The 19,546-nt window shown below is 43.8% G+C and overlaps 1 protein-coding gene and 1 long non-coding RNA gene across 3 annotated transcripts in view; one reads left to right on the forward strand and one right to left on the reverse strand.

The window, feature by feature from the left end:
• Positions 1-283: 283 nt before the first annotated feature.
• LOC135323079 (uncharacterized) lies at positions 284-18,726 on the forward strand. The gene is made up of 3 exons (XR_010384227.1): positions 284-346; positions 14,317-14,600; positions 18,625-18,726. It is a non-coding gene; the product is annotated as an uncharacterized LOC135323079 (long non-coding RNA).
• VIT (vitrin) overlaps positions 12,132-19,546 on the reverse strand; it is a 92,470-nt gene continuing 85,055 nt past the window's right edge. For both annotated transcript variants that reach the window (XM_010999646.3, XM_031466840.2), the window contains exons 12-14: positions 18,578-18,804; positions 15,564-16,077; positions 12,132-13,569 (exon numbers count right to left, since the gene is read on the reverse strand). In XM_010999646.3, coding sequence (XP_010997948.1) covers positions 13,391-13,569; positions 15,564-16,077; positions 18,578-18,804 — 920 coding nt within the window. In that variant the 3' untranslated portion in view covers positions 12,132-13,390. The remainder of the gene's footprint in view (positions 13,570-15,563; positions 16,078-18,577; positions 18,805-19,546) is intronic.

Here is a 19,546-nt window from a genome sequence, read left to right on the forward strand (position 1 = left end):
TGGTAGTAGGAGATGGCAAGGAAGAAGTCAATTTCAAATGGCTTTCGGGTTAGATAACAAAACTCTTCTGCCACAACTACCCCATTAGAAGGGAATCTCCTTCGTCACTCATTTTTGTTTTGCATTTTCCCTTATCTTTCCTGTCACCCTGATTATGAAAGGTAATATATGTAATTTGTAGACATTGAGTCCTAATATCCCGACTCTTAAAAACGGTGCCTCAAATCACCTCCCAAATGAGACATTTGCTTCCTCCGTAGGATATCACAATCATTATGATCTTGTTTGTCCATTCCCTGCTTCAGATTTACTCACTCTCTGAAGAATGATCAAACATCAAAGCCTGGTAAGTAGGCTTCCTTTCACACAAATCCTGAAGAAATCTATTATCTTGAGTTTGTTCCTAAGGTGGTTGTTTAAGTTTGGTCAATGACTCTTGCATTCTTTCTACTCCTAGAGGATTATCTTTTACACCTTAGAAGAGGTTGTTGGTCTGTTTTCCTGAAGATGCTGAGAAACCATAAAAAAATGCCATAAAAAATAAACATTGTTAGGCATAAATACTTGGAGCCAGCCAACTAAAAAAAAAAAAACAAAAAAACAAAACCCAAACTTCATACCCTTTTTATATAAAAAATGTACTTCCTTTGCTTTTTAGAGTTAAAGACCAAATTATGTTTCTGGCCAAGATGGAGTAACAAAGATCAGATTTATCTTTCCCCTTTAAACAACTTTTAAACATAAAGAAGAAGAAAAAAAAAACCCCAAGTTTTCAGATACTGAACAATAGCCAGAACAAGAAATAATCCCTAAGAGAGAGGAAAACAAATTGTTGCCCCAGCTTCCTGCCTTGAGTGTCCATCATTCAGTACTGGGATGTGCAACCCAGGCAGAGCCTAGATGTCTCTGTGAGTTGAAAAGGCACAGAGTTGGGAGTTTGGCAAGTCCAAGGCAGCTAGAGTTTGCAAGGTGAAATACTACAGGAGAGCTCTGGAGATCTCAACTGGGCCTTCCTCAAGTCTTCAGTTGAGTATTGATAAGGATAAGCATGTGAGAAACCTTTCAGAAGCTGAGGAAGAGTGACCCAAAAGATAAAAGCCCCTGATGTTATATACCCTGATGTTACATAGGGTTGGAATAATCCCTTGATGTTATGTAGAGTTGGAATAGCTCATGTTTCCACTGGGCATACTGGAAGTATATCATAAAATTTGAGGCATTAGGTAGAGGACTCACAGGGGATGGCTGCCTCATTACTATGGAAAAAACTCAGACCTGGGCTAAAGGTTGCTTTGGTTCTGCTTTCAAGTTTAAAAGTAAGACCTGAAAGGATCAAATTATTTTCAAGTGACTATGACCCAGAACAAAGCTTATATATATACACACATATACACACATACATATATGTATATAAATAAATTTATATTTGAATATACATTTGTATATTTATTTAAATACACGAGAATATCTAGCACTCAATAAGGTAAAATTCATAATGTTTGGAACCCAATTATCAGTATGCAAAGTAACACGAAAACAACCCAAAATGAGGAGTCAAATTTAGTAAATTAAAAATCACCCAGAATTAAAACATGATAGAATTAGTAAACAATGACGATTAAATGTTACAACTATCCAAAATTCTGTACCCAGTAAAATTATATTTCAAAAATAAAGACATGCAAGAGCCAAAAATATTCATGACTAACATATATTAAAGCAAGTCTCTGGGCAGAAAGAAATTAATCCCAGATGATAAGAGAAAAAAATTACTTTTTAAATCACTGTAAGTGATAATTGACAGTTTAAAACAACAAAAAATAATATACAGAGGGTTGTAAAATGTAGAAGTAAAATATATGGGAACAATAACACAAAGACTGAAAGAGGTTAAATAGAAGTAAACTGCTGTAAGGTTTTTACAATGTATGTGAAGCAGTATATTATCTGAAGACAAACTGTGATAAATTATAGATGTATACTATTGAACCTAAAGCAACCACTTAAAAAAAAAAGTATAGCTAATAAACCAACAAAGGAGACAAAAGAGAATAATAATAAATGTTCAATTAATCCAAATGAAGATAGAAAAATGAAAAGGGCAATAAAGAACAAATGTGACACATAGAAAACAAACACCAAGATGGTGGATTTAATTCCAACCATAGAAGTAGTCACATTGAATGTAAATGGTCTAAACACCATGATTAAAAGGCAAGATTGACAGTTTAGGTACAAATAATGAGACCTTGCCTTCACTGAATGTGCATACAAGAAGCCCACTTTAAATAAAAAGACTCAAATAGGTTAAAAGTAAAACGACAAAATTGACACAACATTGTAAACTGACTGTACTTCAATAAAAACAGAAAACAACAACAACAAAAAGTCAAAGGATAAAAAAATATACACCATACCAAAAGAAAGCTTTGGCTGTATCAGACAAAATAGATTTCAGGGAAGAGAATATTACCAGGGCTAGAGAGTTTCATTTCATAATGATTAAGAGGTCAGTTCATCAAGAGAACACAACTCCTAAAAGTTTATACACCTAATAACAGAGCTTCAAAATAAATGGTGCAAAAACTAATAGAATGAAGAGGAAAATAGACAAATCTACAATTACGGTTGGTGATTTCAACACCTCTCTCAATAATTAATAGAACAAGGGGGCAGAAAGTTAGTTAGGATATAGAAGACTTGAGTAACACTACCAGCCGCCTTGACCTAGTTGACATTTATAGAACATTACACCCAACAACAGCAGAACATACTTTTCCCCCCCAAATGCCAAGAACATTTACAAAGATAGACCGTACTCTGGACCATAAAACAAGTCTAATAAATGTTAAAGGATTTGAATCATACAAAATATGTTTGTGGGCTACAGTGAAATTAAATTAGAAGCCAGTAAAAGAAGGATGTCTGGAAAATCCCCAACTATTTAGGAACTGAATAACACACTTCTAAATAACCAACGGGAGAGAGGAAACTTAAAAAGGAAAATTAACAAGCATTTAGACTGGCGAGGATGTGGAGCAACAGGAACATTCATTCATTTGCTGGTGGGAATGTGATTGGTACAGCCACTTTGGAAGAAAGTTTGGCAGTTCCTTACAAAACTAAACATATTCTTAGCATATGACCCAGCAATCATGGTCCATGGCATTTACCCAACTGAGTTGAAAGCTTATAATCACACAAAAGCCTGCACAAGGATGTTTATAGAAGCTTTATTCCTAATTGCAGAGACTTGGAAGCAACCAAGATATCTTTCAGTAGGTAAATGAATTAATAAACTGTGGTACATCCAGACAATGGAATATTATTCAGTGCTAAAAAATGAGCTGTCAAGCCATGAAAAAACATGGTGGAAACTTAAATTCATATTTCTAAGTAAAAGAAGTCAATCTGAAAAGGCTATATACTGTATGATTCCAACTGTATGACATTCTAAAAACTATAGAGACAGTAAAAAGATCAGTGGTTTCCAGGGACTAGGGTGGAGGAAGGGATGAATAGAGAGCACTGACGATTTTTAGGGCAGTGAAACTATATGTATGATACTATAATAGTGGATATATGTCATTATGCATTTGTTGAAACCCACAGAATGTACAACACCAAAGGTGAACCCTAATGTAAACTATGAGCTTTGAGTAATAATGAAGTGTCAATGTAGGCTCATCTATTGTAATAAATGTACCACTCTGGTTGGGGATGTTGATGGTGGGGAAGGCTGTGTGTGTGTGAGGCCAGAAGTTAAAAAGGAAATCTCCATACTTCCGGTTCCATTTTGTTGTGAACCTAAAACTGCTCTAAAAAGTAAGGTCTATTTTAAAATGTTGGTGGGGGGGGGGGAAGGATTTTGAACTGAATGAAAATGAAAACATACCAAAATTTTGGGATGCAACTGAAAAGTGCTGAGAGGGAAATGTGTATAGTGCTAAACTCCTATATGGAAAAAGAAGCTATCAGTTTGATGATCTCAGCTTTCACATCAAGAAACTAGACAAAGAAGGGTTAGGTAAACCCAAAGCAAGCAGAACCAAGGGAATGATAAAAATAAGAGCAGAAATCAATATAATGTAAAACAGAAAAACAAGAGAAAACCAATGAAAACATTGGCTGGTGCTTTTTGAGAAGATGAATAAAAGGGAAGCTATTCTGGTGGGTTATCCAGACAAACTCCTGCCCAAGTAGGTGAAGGAGAGGACTTGCAACACTGCCTTGCACTCAGGAAGAATGATAAGAGAGGTCTTTGGGGAATGAGAAATACCTATTTTTCTATGTGCTGTTAGTTATCAGTTTCCAGAATCAAGTAAGACCCAATGTGTTCTTCAGTGAGGGAAAAAACACAGGACTTCTTTGTTCTTCTGGGAAGTTGTTCATACCTTGTCATTTGAGGAGTTTGCATATATACTGTATTTGAAAGTTCTAAAACAATATTTCTTTATGTAATTCTATATGCCCAGCTTCACACTTCAGACATCCTTCTTTCATCTTCACTCCCTATTATTCAAAATTTATCAATTTGAATCGTCTTCATAGCTTCACTTTAATTTGTTCTAAATCACCAATGGGTCAAAGGAAAATTATAAAGTATTTAGACTGGCAAGAATGGCTTTTTAGCTTATTGGCTTTCTGTTTTCTTCTGTTAGGAGCAAACCTCAAATGATTGTTGTTTTCCCCAAAATATTGCATGATTTTGTGATTTACTTAAGTCTTTTTTTTCTGAGAAAAACTTGTGTTTGAAGCTGCAATTTATCAGATGTGTGACTCTGGGACCAGTAACATCCCTGAGTCTCTGTTTTTCCCTCTAAAAATAGAGGGATAGTGCCTTCACATCTATTATCCCAATTAAGTCCCGCAAAGATGGTGCCAGGCGCATGAAAGCCCCTCCGGAAGGCCAGTTTCTCCACTCCCTTCCTCCTCACTCCCACCCCTGCACACCTCGGGCAGCTGTGAGCAGCACTTGGCCTGCAGGGAAAAACTTCACTGTGGAGAATTCTGGAACTGGTAACCAAAAGCAACACATTACAAAGACCTCTTGTTTTAGAAACCTTCATAATCTGAATGTTTCCAGGTGATTTACTTAGAAACCTCCTTAGAAAAGGAGTCAAACTAAAGTAAAACTAATTTTCTCCATTCCTAATTTTTTCCAGAAAATAGATTTACTTAAGGGAATTTACAGGCAATGCCACAGTCAGGAGGAAAAGTTAAGAAAGCTCCCTTTTAGTTCCCCAAGTGTGCTTTATCGAGACACAGCCTTGCTCCTAAAACTGTGGAGAGGGGTAAGTACCAATAGTGAGAGTGGACACGGATCCGTCCCTCTCCCATGACACATCATGAATCAATTTTAGTATTGCTTCCTATAAGGGCCTCAGTCTCAAGACTCTTTCTGCCTATGGTTCTTCAGACAGTCACTCCTACCTGATCTGCCCAGGCAACACCTATGCCCTGTCCCTGCGCAAAGGCTGCTGGGGCACCACTCCAGCTGTGGTGAAGGCAGTGCAATTGCAAACATTCATAGACCAGAAAAAGGGACTTTTTTTTGTAAGAAAAAGTTCTCCGGTCACTGGCAGGTCATTTGCAGCTGGGGCAGGTGACCGGGGTGGGACTTGGCATTGCAGCAGATGTGCAGAATCGGGGGCATCCAGAAACATCATGGGGGGGGACAGTGTTGCGGTAGGGAGGAAGGCAGCTGCCGTCAAGTGGCCAGGCAGTCCCTATGCAGCAGGGGTCACTGTCGTGGCCAGGCAGGCTGCCACTCTGCAGTAGCTTTGTCTGGTAAGGACAGACACAACGGACCCAAGTGGATTCAAACAGTTTACTTCATAGTCAGCTTCCTTGTCCTAAGGGCAACACCAAAATAAAAGGGGCTGGATGACAGGCAACATGAGTGGTGGGGCACCGATTCTAAAGGGCAGTGAATTCCCTTTATAGGCTGCAGGTATACCCTGTGGAGGGGCAGATGGAAAGTCCTAGGCTGAAAAGAATGTTTTGTGAACGCCTCCTATGAGATGGAGAAGTGGACAAAGTGGCCTGTGACAGCACCTTACAAACTGCCCACCTTGCCATGCTCCTGGGATGATCTCAGGATGTTCCAGCAAGCCCTGCCCATGTAGCCCTCGTCGGGGTGTGTAACGTTGCCAGAGTGCCACGGCAGAGCCACTTACCTACAGCAGCCACCGTTATGTTCCCATGGAAGGAAGCAGATAAGAGAAAAAATTTCACTGTAGAGTTGGAGGGTGTGCCTGACAGTCCTGAACTGGCTTTCACCCAAGGGGATTATCCTGAGACACAGAGTTTGATCAGAGAAAATTTCTTAGAGCCACTTGTTTCTAAAATGCTTGTTTTTTGTAAATGTTCAGAGTCCCTTGAAAGTCAAGACAGTTCATTAACCAAATACCTTCTCTTTAAAATAAGAAGGCTGAGGGAGGTTCCACACTGGGACTCCTTCCTTTTCACCCTCAGCTGCCCAGGGCATACCTGCTATCTGCCACTTACTCTGTGTTTAAGAGCCTGTCAGCAAGTGGACTAACGTTGTCTCAGCCAGTGAGTAACTCGTAGGTAATGATCAGGGAAATAGAGAAAGGGACATGGAAGACAAAAGGCACCTTAGAATGTCAGGTAACAGTTCAGTCTCCCAAGATCTTCGATTTGATACTGCAGAGTAGAAAGTAGAGTTTTGTGTGTTTTCAAAGACATGGTGAATATAAGGTGCCAGCACCGTTCATGGAACATTGCAACTTCATAATCGATGTGTAGGATGGATTTACCCCCCTCACCAGAATTTCCCTAAGGCCTCCCCAGACTGGGTGCAGACGAGTCATATGAAGATGGTTACTCAATGGTGTCTTGTTCTCACTGGCATACTGTGGGACTGAGTATTTTGGTCGAGGGGGGTGGTCCATGAGGGATGCCCCAGATTGCTCATGAACATGCCTTTGGCCCTGCCAGGACCATCTTGGCTGCTGCCACGTGGGCAACTTCCCACTGAGGCTGCCACAGCTCCACCGCTATTTTGTTTTGAGAGATCTTTGCTAACTGTCCAGGATTAGAGCGACTCCAGGATGAAAGGGTTGGTTTTCCATTTCAGGAGAATGCCCCCTCTCTGTAGGTAGAAGCAGGCATGTGGGTGTTCCAGGCATTTAGGTCAGAGGAGCTGGAAAGATCCCCTGGAGTTTCCACACTGCCGCTGTCCCCTGATTCAATGAGAGTATTCTCTTAGGAGAAAACCAAATTACACGACTGCTTTGCCATTTAGAAAACTTCGTCTGCTCATTTATTTTGCTTGGTGCGTATCTTAGACAGTCATTACCACAGGGGGTTGTAACCTTCAACTTGTCCCTGTTCCCTCTTTGGCTTTAAAATGCCACACAGTCCCCCTGCTGAGGTTGGAAAGAATCTCCCTTTCACTGTGATTTCAAGGAGAACTTGGAGAGTATTAAGATAATTGAAAAAAAAAAGTTGGTATCATAGTATCAGGATTCAACTTTACAGATGCCCTGGGGATGTCAGACCAACAATTAGATTGATTTTGGAACTTGCTTTGGTGTTTGCACAGTTTCCATGGCTTCCAGAGCCTCACACTTTCTGTGCCCTGGGCAGCCCTGTAAAGGCTCTTTGTTGAGAACCCCAGATTCCAATTTGCTGTTAACCTGAATACACCCTGCTCACCTCAACCAAGTGCGAAACTAGAGGAGGCACAGAAAGGGGCTATTCAGCTGGAATTGTGTTTTTTATACGAAAGTCTCAGCTGCCAAGCCAAGTATAGTATTTGCTTACTTGGGCAGCTTACTGCCTGCAGGCCCCGTTTGTGTAAGAGGGACCCTGGCAGGGATAAAGTTAAGCTCAGTATTTTTCAATTAGAGGACATTAAAAAAAAAAAAGAAGAAGAAGAAGAAAAGAAAAAAGCAAAGCCTGCATTGAAATTGTGGTCTTTCAACCTTGTTTCCCATGTCAATGGTTATCTAAATAGTACGTTTCTCCTCAATTAGGCCTTCAACTAAAAGCAGAGGTGGAGCCCGGAGGCAGCACTTCTGATGGTCTGAACGGTTTTCACCGGCTAACGGCCTGTAAACAAGTAGTATCTCATAGCCGTGGAGGCCAAGAGAAGTGAAAGGGAGCCTTAGACAGTCGTTAGTTTTCTTGGGGAAAGCTTCTAAGCAAAACAGAGGGAGACTGCAGAGCTGGAAGACAGCTATTCAGCCTGCATTTGATTTTCCAAACTTGGGAACTTGTGGACATGAATTTGCTGGCATTCAGGAAGACTTGATGCTTTAAGGAAACTCAAAAGGTTATTAATGGCAAGGTGATCAGACAGAACGATGGGGGTGCCCATCCCCAAGCAGCCACATCAGCTGGGTTTGCCGGTGGCCCTGTTAAAGGAGGCTGCATCACGAGGTCAACCGTTAATGGCTGGGAAGTTTCACTCTGTTCCGTCTCTGCCGGTTGTTCAACAGTTTTCCAGAGGAAGGTCACTCTGGAGGAGAGGAGAATGAGAGGGCTACCCAGTTCTCCTGTCCTCTCTTGTCCCTCCTCTCCTTTCTGAGGCTCTGCTGTCTTCCTGACCTTGGAGCTCATAAGTTCCTTGAGTTCCCTTCCAAAGATTTGCTTGAGCTACTGAGTTGAGTTTCTGTCACTTGCAACTGAGAGAACTTGAACCAACGCAGCCTTCCCTGGCCTGGCCCCTGCCTCTCTCTCCAGCTTCTTTTCCTGACACCCCTGCCTCAGCCTCAAGTTTCGTGCTGTCACTCTCTCTGTGTGTCACACTGTTCCAAGCCTCATTCCCTCTCTAAGCTCCTTGAGCAAGGACCAGGTCTTACTTGTCTTTGGACCCCAGGACCTGTCACAATGTCCGACACATAGTAGGTGCTTAAAACATGCTTGTTGAATGAAACTCAAGAAGGGGAACAGAAAATGGGATTTTCATTTCTGCAGGAAAAAGGGAGTGGAAGTTGAGGACTATAGAGTTTCCCTGGGGGTTACTATCATAAGAGGATTCCAGCCCTTGAAAAACAGTGGTTGTAACATACATAATTAACCTTCAAAGGCCATTCAGAAGAGTGGTGCAGTCTTGCATGGAGTCAGATTCTCTCTCTTCCTTGCCATCAAATCCTGTTTCTCTCTTCCTGAAATACCTCTGCTTCCCATTCCACCAGTGCCATTGTCAGGTGACTTAGATTCAGAGTTCTCATTCCCTGAATTCCATGTCCTTGATGATGTGTGTGGATTGCATTCCCCTAATGAGAAGGGACTAAGGAGGTCACTGGAAAACAGGTAGGTCAGGATTCTGCATCCAGAGAGCCTAACTCTATCTGAGCAAATCAGGGAAGGCTCCAAAGAGGAGGTGGCATTTGGACTGAGACTTGAAGGATGATTAGGAGTTTAACAAGAGGATGGGGAGCCCAGTGTGTTCAGGGAGCTTCAGGGACTGTGGACTATAAGATTAGAATCATCCATCTTAAGTGAAGGGAGGGTGGTTGTCCAGAGAAGCAGGAGTAGTGATGAGGGAAGTGCAGTTTACATTGGATGTTTGACTCCTACCTTTGTACATTTAATAGACGCTGAGCACACAGTTGGCAGAATTATATATAAAATACATGTATTTTAAATTGTCAAGCTTACCAGAGATTCCTCTATGCAGCCACTCCAGTTATTTTGTGTGCCACTATCATAAGAAGCAAAGTGGTTAAGCATTTAGATCCTGGAGTCAGATTGCCCAGTTTAATTCCCAGATCTGCCTCTTCCAGCCCTATCTCTTTCATTACTCAACGTCTTCATACCTAGGTTGTGTGATCTGTAAAGTAAGAATAATAATAGTACCTCTTTCAGCAAATCATAGGGATAAGTGAGTTAATACATGTGAACAGCGCCCAGCATGCAGCACCCACTCACTAATTGTCATGCACTTCATGATTTTTTTTTTCTCATGAGGTTGTTTGCAACTGCCATCCATGTACTTTGTGCATAATCCCGTGATATTAATTATATGATTTTAATTATTCATTTGTGTGTGATTTCTCACTGGACTGTGAATTCCTCAAAGCCATTAGTTGAATAAATACCTCTTTTCAAAGTAATTGAATTCATGCATTCAAGCATATTTCCTACTTATCTATTGGGAACCTTAGAGGAGAACTTTTCTTAGGATTGTGACTGGAAAATAACTTTATTATTTGGAAACTCCTCTTTGAGGCTGGAAAAGCCTTGGTCACAGAAGCATCCTCTTCTTTACAAAACCATGCCGGCCCCCTGAGACTGCCGGAGAACTTGCTTCATGGAGATTTTGTCCTGTTCAGAGGGTTGAAAGAGCCCAGAGAAATAAGAAATATCTGAAGCCTGTCAGTTTGGCTGAAAATTTTTTAGCAAAGTCTTGTTGCAAAACTTACAGTCAAGAAACCTCTTTCACAGGGGCCTAACTCCCAAGAGGTGGGACAGTTAAGTTGAATGGAGTATAGACATCACAGGTACCCAGAGAACCTGGCCTGACGCTCCTTGTCTACTTGTTTGGGTTGACTTGGAGCAGAAAGGGCACAGAAAGGATTTTCTGCTGAGACCACAGAATGAAAGATTTGCCTTAGGAGATTGGCTGGAAGTCGGCAGGACCCAGAGAGCTGTGCAAAGGCTGGACCAGAGACCCTGAGTGTACAAAAGCAGGAGTGTGTTTGTGGATGGGGGCGGGGATGGGTTTCTGACCTCCCCCCACAAGAAGGCAGTCAAATGAGTAAGAAGATGGGAAAATAGTACATGTAAATTCTAGTTCTGTCCCTTTGCAGCTGCACAATCTTCTTCTGGCCTGGGTTTCCTTTTTGTCATTGGAGGGTTTGAGGTAGATTGTCTCTCAGGTTCTGTCTCTGGTGTTAAGATTTCAGTGGTGGTCCAGCCATGTTGGACACAGTGTAGGTTGAGCAATGTGGCATTTATATGCAAGCCTGCCAGGGGACCCATCACCACCAGGGCCCTAGCCTCCACCCTGCTCTGTGCAAACCCTGCCCCAGCCCCATCCCAGCCTTCCCACTCCTCTCTGCTGCCCGTGAGCCCCCAGAGGTCTCAACCCCTTCCCGCCCCCACTTACCAGAAGCCCAGTTGTCTTCCTCAACCCGCTTGAGTGGAGGCTGCTTGTGCCTTTTCACTCCGTGTGTTTCAGGAATTGGGATAGGTCTGCTCCCAGCTCCCCTGAAGATATTGCCTCAGCCTTCCACCCCTGTCACTGCTGTCCTCTTCCAAACTCCCAGTCACCTTCTCTCATCCACTGAGTATGCATGAGCTTGGCTCACTGCTTCTTTCTCCTTCCTGACTCCTGTCACACTGCCTCTGGTGACTTGAACATCACACGGACAATTCTGATGAGACCGTAGCCTCTGAGGGCCTCAGCCACCTCACTTGGGATGATCCTTTCCTCCACACAGCACACACTCAAATATGTGTTGACAGCATGTCGACAATGGGCACGTTTGAAGAGGTTTCATTTATCTTCAAAATTACAGTATCTGTAACTAAGGTGACCATATAATTTATTTTCCAAACTGGGACAATCTTGTGAATGAAAGAGAACGCCCAAAATAATTAAAGTTATATTATTCTTGGAAGTATTTACTTATTGATGACAAGTTGGCTTTTATATTAAGGTCCCTATAAAATAATTCTATTCCAAAACTATTTTCCAAAATAAAATTTTTCTTCAGAAAGTTAACTCATATACATACATTGAAGTAACATTGAAAAAAACTCCCTTATGTCAATTATCTGCACATTCAAAATCATAGGCAAAATGATTGTTCCTAGTACTTAAGCTCCTTAATTAGTTTCTTAGCTGATCTGTCATTAATGTGTCACTGGTATCTTTATGAAGAATCTCCTTTTTGAAGCTAATTTTTGTATTTTGAAGCTAAAAAATAATTTTGGGGGGAGGGGTAATTAAGTTTATTCATCTATTTATTTAATGGAGGTCCTGGGTTCAAGCCCCGGGAACTTGTGCATGCTAGGCATGCACTCTTACCACTGAGCTATACCCTCCCCCACTGTATTTTGAAGCTTTTGAACAAATCTGTTTGCAACTGCTTTCAAAGTAAAATGTATAATTAATAAATTTGAAATTGCTGACACCTTTCTTTATAGACCACAAGATTTTTAACTGGCGATAATGCCTCAGGTATTGAGAGATTTGGTAAGCTCTCTGCAAATTCTGCTAAACGGATGATATTTTCAATTCAAAATTTGTATGTAAATATTTTGTCCCAAGGATTGACACAGGTACTATTTTTTGGCCTCTGTTCAGAGTATCATTCTCCAACATACATTTTTACAGAACATAACTTGTCAAGTAAGTCATCTCTATTTAGGATTCTTTTGAATGTTTCCCTATGGCGTATGTAGTTTCACGTCCTAATAGAAAGTAAAAACTGGGGTCCAATCAAACCCAGTCTGGCTTATTTTAATGCAACTATTAATAATAATATCTATTTAACAAATGAAAACTCCAAGACAAATGCTAAACTAAATGGGACCCAGAACAACAGGCATAAACAGCTCTACCAGTGACCCCTCGTAGGTCTGTCAGTAGTCCTGGCAGCTCATCAGTACCACCAGAGGGCTCTCCAAACCCGCTGGCCTTCAGGCTCCATTCCCAGAGACTCAGCTTCCACCGGTATTGGGATGGGGCTCTGATGTGCAGCTCGAGAGCGTCAGCACCGCTTTCAACGCCAGCTCAGCGTGGTCCTCCAGGGCCGTTCCCCGATTGCTCTAGATGTCACAGGAACACAGTGATTGGGATAACAGAGACAAGGGAGGTGAATCGGGAGCAGCCGTGCTGAGGCAACATTTTCTCTGCACCCCTGTGGGTGCGTGGTCACCTTGGGCCAGGAGAGGGTTCATGTGCTCTGTGACATGAGAGGAGCAGAGAGGGTGGCCCTGCCACAAAGCCTGTGAACACTACCCGTGACACGGTCAGAGGGATTGCATGAAATCTTTTCAGACATTTAATTAAGCAACTCCTATATTGTCATGACAAAACTGAAACTTGTGGAGAGTTACAGAATTCTAATGGGAAATTAAAATGTTAAAAACCTTGCAAAAGCACTAGTTAAGCCTGTTGTAAGTGCCATGTTCTGTTCTCAACATTTATTTTGAAGACAGTTCTCAAAATGTAAAATCCCCAGCACTCCCAAAACGACCTATCATTTTGGCTCATTCTACAAATTTACGATCAATTTCTAACTCCAAGTTTTGAAGTATGAAAACCCACACTGGCAAAGAGTAATAACAACGCGTCATTTCCAAGCCCTACGTGCCTTGCTGCCCCATGTGTGTCCCCTACGGCGTTGGGGGTTGTCCCTGAGCCGGTTGGGAAAGAGCATTTGCTGGTGCTTTGCCTGCTCTGAATTCAGTTCCGAGGCTGTGAGTTGAACTCTGTACAAATGTTCTGGATGACCTGGGGGACCAATTTGTAGAGGTAGTCAAACTCGTCCACAAAGAAGGCATGGTCTCTGGCAGGGTGAGTGGCAATGACTTCCAGCTCGTCCTGTGCAGCCCAGGCCACGCCTATTGCATAGGTGATCACTCCTGTGGGGACAGAAGGTAGATGAAGCAAATGTCACCAAAGAAAAGCACTGAGATGAATCCTTGCCTTCCTGCCACTCTCTTGGCTATTGTGCTTGAACACAACCAAATCTGAAATCAGGACTGTGCCCAAAGCATGAACATCTGCTGTATGCCAGCAGCAGTAAAATTGATGAGTTGCTGTCTCATAGGAGTTTACAGTCTTTTGGAGAAAAAAAAAAAAACAGAAAAATGGAGTAAATACATGATAGGAATTTCATGTCCAGGAGCAGCAAGGGGATGACATTTTGGGACAAGTGAAACTTGGATGCAGTGCAGATTGCACCGCATGGTACATGCCTGCTCTGTGTGTAGAGTCACACAAAATTCAGTCTTAAATGCATCAAAAGCCAGTTCAAGGTCTTTTAAATGAAAATGAAACTGTGGGGTGTCAAATCCATTTCACCTTCCTTCACTAATCAAGGTCATTTTAAGACTTGCATATCCTCCAGGTAGCACACAGCCTGAACAGTAAGATGTTTGTCCGAGTTGTTCTCCAGAAACTTGGAGTCAGCTGCCAGCTGAGCTGAGCATCAGGTGTGTCTCATTCAGCTGAGCTGGTTATGACAGGATAGGACCACTGACCTCCAACTGGGCATGCACGGGTGCCCTCTTGGTGACCTTTAAATGTGGAGGCCTGTAGCTTAGTTACGCCTGCGCAGAGTGAAGACGAGCACACCTTTTTCTAATCAAGCCCCTCATGCTCCCCAGGCTCCCCACGCCTCAGACGGCCCTGATACCCTCCGGGGGAGGTCCAAAGAGGGACGTCTAGAAAATAGGTGAGTGGAGCTGAACGTGAGCTGGGCACAGACGTTTGGAGAAAGCAGGGGAGCCCAGGGCTTGTCGTCAAGAGCTGGTCCACCGGGCTCCCCCCACTACTCACTTTGGAACTTTGGGCGGATTGCTTCTGAGCCTGAAACCATCTTCCCTCTGCTGACACGAGCCCAAGGGGCCTGCTGGCTGCTGGCGCATGGGCCACCTGCCGTCCCACCACGGTAAGTGCTCCCCCAGGCTCTGCCCAGTAAGTCGCTAGAAAGACTGTCTGAACCTAGTGTCTGGTTACTTCGGTTTCTAGAAGCCAGGACTGCTGGTTCCTAAAGGCTTGTTTATTTTCATACCTCTCTTTGTTTCGGAAAGGATTAAAAGCAGCTTTAAAGAATAAGGAAAATTCTGCAAACAAACCCAAATTAAATGTAGGTAGAGAAGAAGAAACTCCCCTCACAACGGGTGAGCCTTGTTCACTGGTCCTTATCTGCAGGTTTTCGGTGCTCGCTGACCACTCAGTTTACTTTTATTATCGTTACCATCATTACTGTCTCTTGGGGTTTTCTCAAGTGGTTTGTGTTTTCCTGGTATTTGATGGCACTTCAAAACAGTGATTATACACAGATTCTGTGAAAAAAGCCTTAAATAGGACTGTGTTTCAAAACATTTACAAAAATATTTTGCTTATTTTTCATGGTTTTAAACTTTCTGCTGCCCTCTTCCAAGTTTTCATATGGGAATGTTTCTTTAAATATTTTAAATGAAAGTTCTTTGAAGTCTCCCCCAGACTTCTGATATCTGGTTCGCAGTTGCTTACAAGAATAGTACTTTTCTTTTAAAACATCTGTTTTCCTCAAGTTTCTTAACCCAGTTTGGTGGTCTTCAATGGAGAGTAAAATGATACGTCAAATTCCTTTTTAATGTACCAACCCTTCGTGTGCAGTGCCTCAGAGTGTGGGATGTAAAGAAGTTAACGCTCCCTGTCGCCTGCAGGCCTTGAGCTCGCCGGGACATGGTGGGAACCTCTGTGATGCTCCCTGCGTGACCCTTCTTCTCTGCCCAGTGGGGCCTGCTCTGCCTATGGTTTGAACACTATTAGGTCGACAAAACCAATGTATAAAGAGACAGTCCCACCCTTGTCCCGCTGGCCCAACCAGGCCCAAGGTGCTCGGCAGCTGGACCATCTCACTTACCCTTGTGATGGGCAACTGTTGACGGTATCCTGACATCGTCGTAGGACCTCCCGTCAGTGATGAGGATCATCAGCTTCCTCTTGTTGGGCTTGGACTTCTTGAAGAGCTGTTCCAGGGCGTAGTTTATGGCGGCCCCCGTGCTGGTGCCACCGCTCCAGTACCCCACCTTCTTGATGGCATTGAGGATGTCAGCCTTGCTGCTGTGCTCCTCAAACCCAAACTCCAGCCGCTGCTCGTAGGTGTACTGCATGGCCCCGATCCGCGTGTCTGTGTCTGAAATCTCAAACTCTTTGCTGAGGTTGGCCACGAACTGGAGGACTGTTCGGAAGTTGCTTGTCCCAACGCTGCTGGAGCCGTCGATGACGAAGCCAATGTCGGCTGAGTTTAAGCAGGTCTTGCTGCAGGCCAGTCGGTCCACGTCACAGACCCGCTTCACCAAGGGCTGCACGGTCTTGTGGAGGCCAAACCAGTTCTGCACGTTGAGCGAGTAGAAGCCATTGGTTCTGCACACAGCCTGGAAGACACAGGGGAGGGACACCCGCCCGGTCAGGGTCACATCCTCCAATGTGTCACCATCACTCTCGACCCCCAGGGCAGGGGAAGGACCAGCAGACTCGTTTTCTGTGCCTGGCCTCCAAACGCTCTCTCTCCATCTTGGTTCACCCAGCCAGGCACTCGCCAAAGCAGAGTGCCCTCAAGTTATCTCTGAACTCACTCCCACTCCCTCAGCTGGGTCTCTGCTTTCATGGAGAGCCATCAGTTAGGCAGGTCCATAGGGAGAGGTGAGTCACTGATTTCAGCTTTATATTTATGCCTATCCAGGCCCCTCAGTACGTGTACTGGCAGCCCTATGAGGTTGGCACTGGTGGGCACCAGCCCACAAGAGGATTAAAGAAAGCTTTGTTCCAATTGAGAAGACAAAAGGCACACACAACAAACAGCTAAAGACATGTTTCCAGAGCAGCCCTACACCCAGCAAAAAGGGGTTCCACACATGTTAGGCACCACGCTAGATGTTCTTGGAGAAATTATCTCATTAAACCCCTACCTTAACCCTACAAAGTAGAATTAGAACTCCCTTGTCATGAAGGAACAAACAGGGCCAGCTGTGAAGTGACATCCTTGAGTCCCTGAGCCTGGAACACAAACCTATTCTGTCTGCAAAACCCAAGTTCTGTCCCCTGGACAACCCTGCTTCCAGGCAAGTGAATATTTGTTTACTTGTGCCCAAGCTTGTTCCAGAAAAAACTTTTGGCACCTGCAAATCAACATTGAGCAACCTGGTTGATGTGCTCCTGGAAGTGACTGTTTCCTCCCCAGCACTGCCCCTCTAGGGGTCACAGAGAGAGCCACAGACCTGATGGCTACAGATGAAGTAGAATTTAAAATTATTTTAAAACAAGAAATGACTTTAAAATGTTCTAGGCAATATTTTTTAATTGTTTTGTAAAAACCTAAGTAGGATTCACAAAACTGTCCATGGACTGGGGGGCATGTGAGATGAGATGAAGGCTGAGACGAATTCCAGCCAACGGATGGAGAGGAGGGATTCCCACGAGGTGGCCCGAGGGAGTTGTGGCGAGGGAGAGAGATGGTGCTGGGTGGACGGAAGACCAGGTGGCTGGAGCACAGGGTGTGGGTAGCAGTCACAGTAGATGGTCTAGGTGGTGGGCCGGGACCACATGCCACATGGCCTCAGGAGAAGTAGGAAATAATGAAGAATTTGGAGCAGGGACCCCACGGGACTGGAAGAACTCTTCATAAACATGAGTTGAGCTAAACTGGGGAGACCCAGGAGGGAGAAAGAATAGATGTAAAGTACTAGCATTGGACGTGGAAAAGAGTAGACAGATATGAGACGTGATGTGGGAGCTGCCCAGGTGTCCTGGGATGATGCTGGTGACTGGGAGATGTATGGGGTCAGAGGAGGAATGGATGTAGGCTGGAAAGATGTTGCACTTGACTTTTTACATGTAAGATTTAAGGTTCTTCAGGACTTCAGGTGGAGAGCAGCCAATCAGCTGGAAATAGATGGCTAATGAGCTCTAGAGGGACCAGGGAGGGAGACATGAGGGTGTGGCTGCTTGTGAGCGCAGGAAGGCTGAAGCTGTGGCCTTGGGAGAGACTCTGGAGAGAGAAAACCTAGTGAGAGCAGAGGAGAGGGCCCAGATCTGCGTCCTGAGGAAGTCCATGTTAAGGGTATAAGACGGAGAAGGGGAGAGGGTAAGTGTAGTAAGAGCCACACCGTGTCGTGGAGGTGAGGGAGATGAGGGAGATGAGGATGTCAAGGACGATGAAGTGCAGGGTTAGTGCAGGAGGCTGAGCCCCACTGGATCCTGAGACACAGAACCTCAGAGCTGCAAGGGCATCACAGACAAGCCAGAACGAGGCAGCCCCCTGCCCCTGCTCCTCCCTCCTAACTACTTTCTTTCCTTTTTAAACCTGGGGTCGTGTCTTTGGAGGAGGGTTTATGTGGGGTTCTACTATGCAAAATATACAAAAAATGAGCTGTTTGGGGGCAGTGGGTATGAGGGCCTAGTTCCCCATCTGTTCTGCCCCCCAGCTCCTGCCAGGCATCCCCGCAGAACCCAGGGGCAGCCTAATCTCCCTGACCTGGATTAGTACCTTTGTTTTTGTTGTTTATCAGATTAGTTAATTTGCAGTGCGTGTGTGCCAGTGTGCCAGCTCGTGTGAAGGCCTGCTGGGCTGCGCAGTCGAGGTCCCCTGGGGCTGTGGGAGGAGCCCTGGGGAGCCTCTGTGTGAGACCCTGGGGACCCTGCTCCTCCTAAGGTGTGATGCTGGCCTCAGTTCACCAGGTGCTTGGGTGGGGAGGGGAGGGTTGCTTTGAGAGGGTAATTCTGGGTTCCAGACCTACTAGTCTCACTGGAGGCCCTCCTACCATGAAATGAGCTTAAAACCTCTTTGAAGGAACCAGAAACACCCCGGATGGCTGTTACAGCTTTGCAAAGTGCAGGGAAGTCTTACGTTGGGTGGGTCTCCAGGCACTCACATACCTTGTTTGCAAAGTTGGGCTCCAGCACATACTGCTTCTCATTTTCAGTGGCACCTTCAATGGTGATGAAGAAAATGTTGATTCCTGACTCTCTCGCAAACCTCGAAGCCTCCTCCACCTTGTCCGTGGGCCAGCCGTCCACCATCACCACAGCCACATTGGGAGCACCGCCTCTGTTTCCATTAGATTTGGAAAAGAAGTTCTTGGTCACAAAGGAGATGGCCCGGCCTGGAAGAAAAACAAAAGTCATGCTTGGAGAGCTCACAGAACAGATCACAGCAGCATAAAGAGGTCCAGAAAAACAGTCATTCCCTCCCTTTATTGGCTTGTTTTCTTTTTAAATCAGATTAACTAGTTGTAGGTGTGCTGTTCAGTGGTATTAAGTATATTCACAATATTGTGGAACCATCACCCCTAGCCACTTCCCTCCCCAGTTTCATCTTAAGCCTTTAACTTCTAATTTTCTCTTGTTTTTTTTCTTTAAAAGAAGTTCTATGCTATTTGCAGCAACATAGACCTAGGGAATTGCCTACTAAGTGAAGTAAGTCAGATAGATGAAGACAGATATTATATGATATATGTAGAAGCTAAAAAAATATACAAACGAATCTATATACAAAATAAACAGACTCACAGGCATAGGAAACAAACTTATAGTTACCTAAGGGGAAAGGGGGGTGGGGGAGGAAAAATTAGGAGTTTGGGATTAACAGATATGAACTACCATACGTAAATAAATAAGCAACAAAGATTTACTACATAGCACTGGGAATTATAATCATTATCTTGTAATAATCTAGTGGAAAATATGTATAGCTGAATCATGTTGCAGTACACCTGAAACTAACACAATATTGTAAATCAACTACACTTCAATTAAAAAAAGTAAAACAAAAAAATGACAAAAGTTTTAGGGACTGGCAAGCAGGTGAGAAAAACTTTCAAGGGAACAAAAGTGTCCGTTCTCTGC

Source organism: Camelus dromedarius, chromosome 15 (assembly GCF_036321535.1).
Source record: "Camelus dromedarius isolate mCamDro1 chromosome 15, mCamDro1.pat, whole genome shotgun sequence".
NCBI classification, from domain to species: Eukaryota; Metazoa; Chordata; class Mammalia; order Artiodactyla; family Camelidae; genus Camelus; species Camelus dromedarius.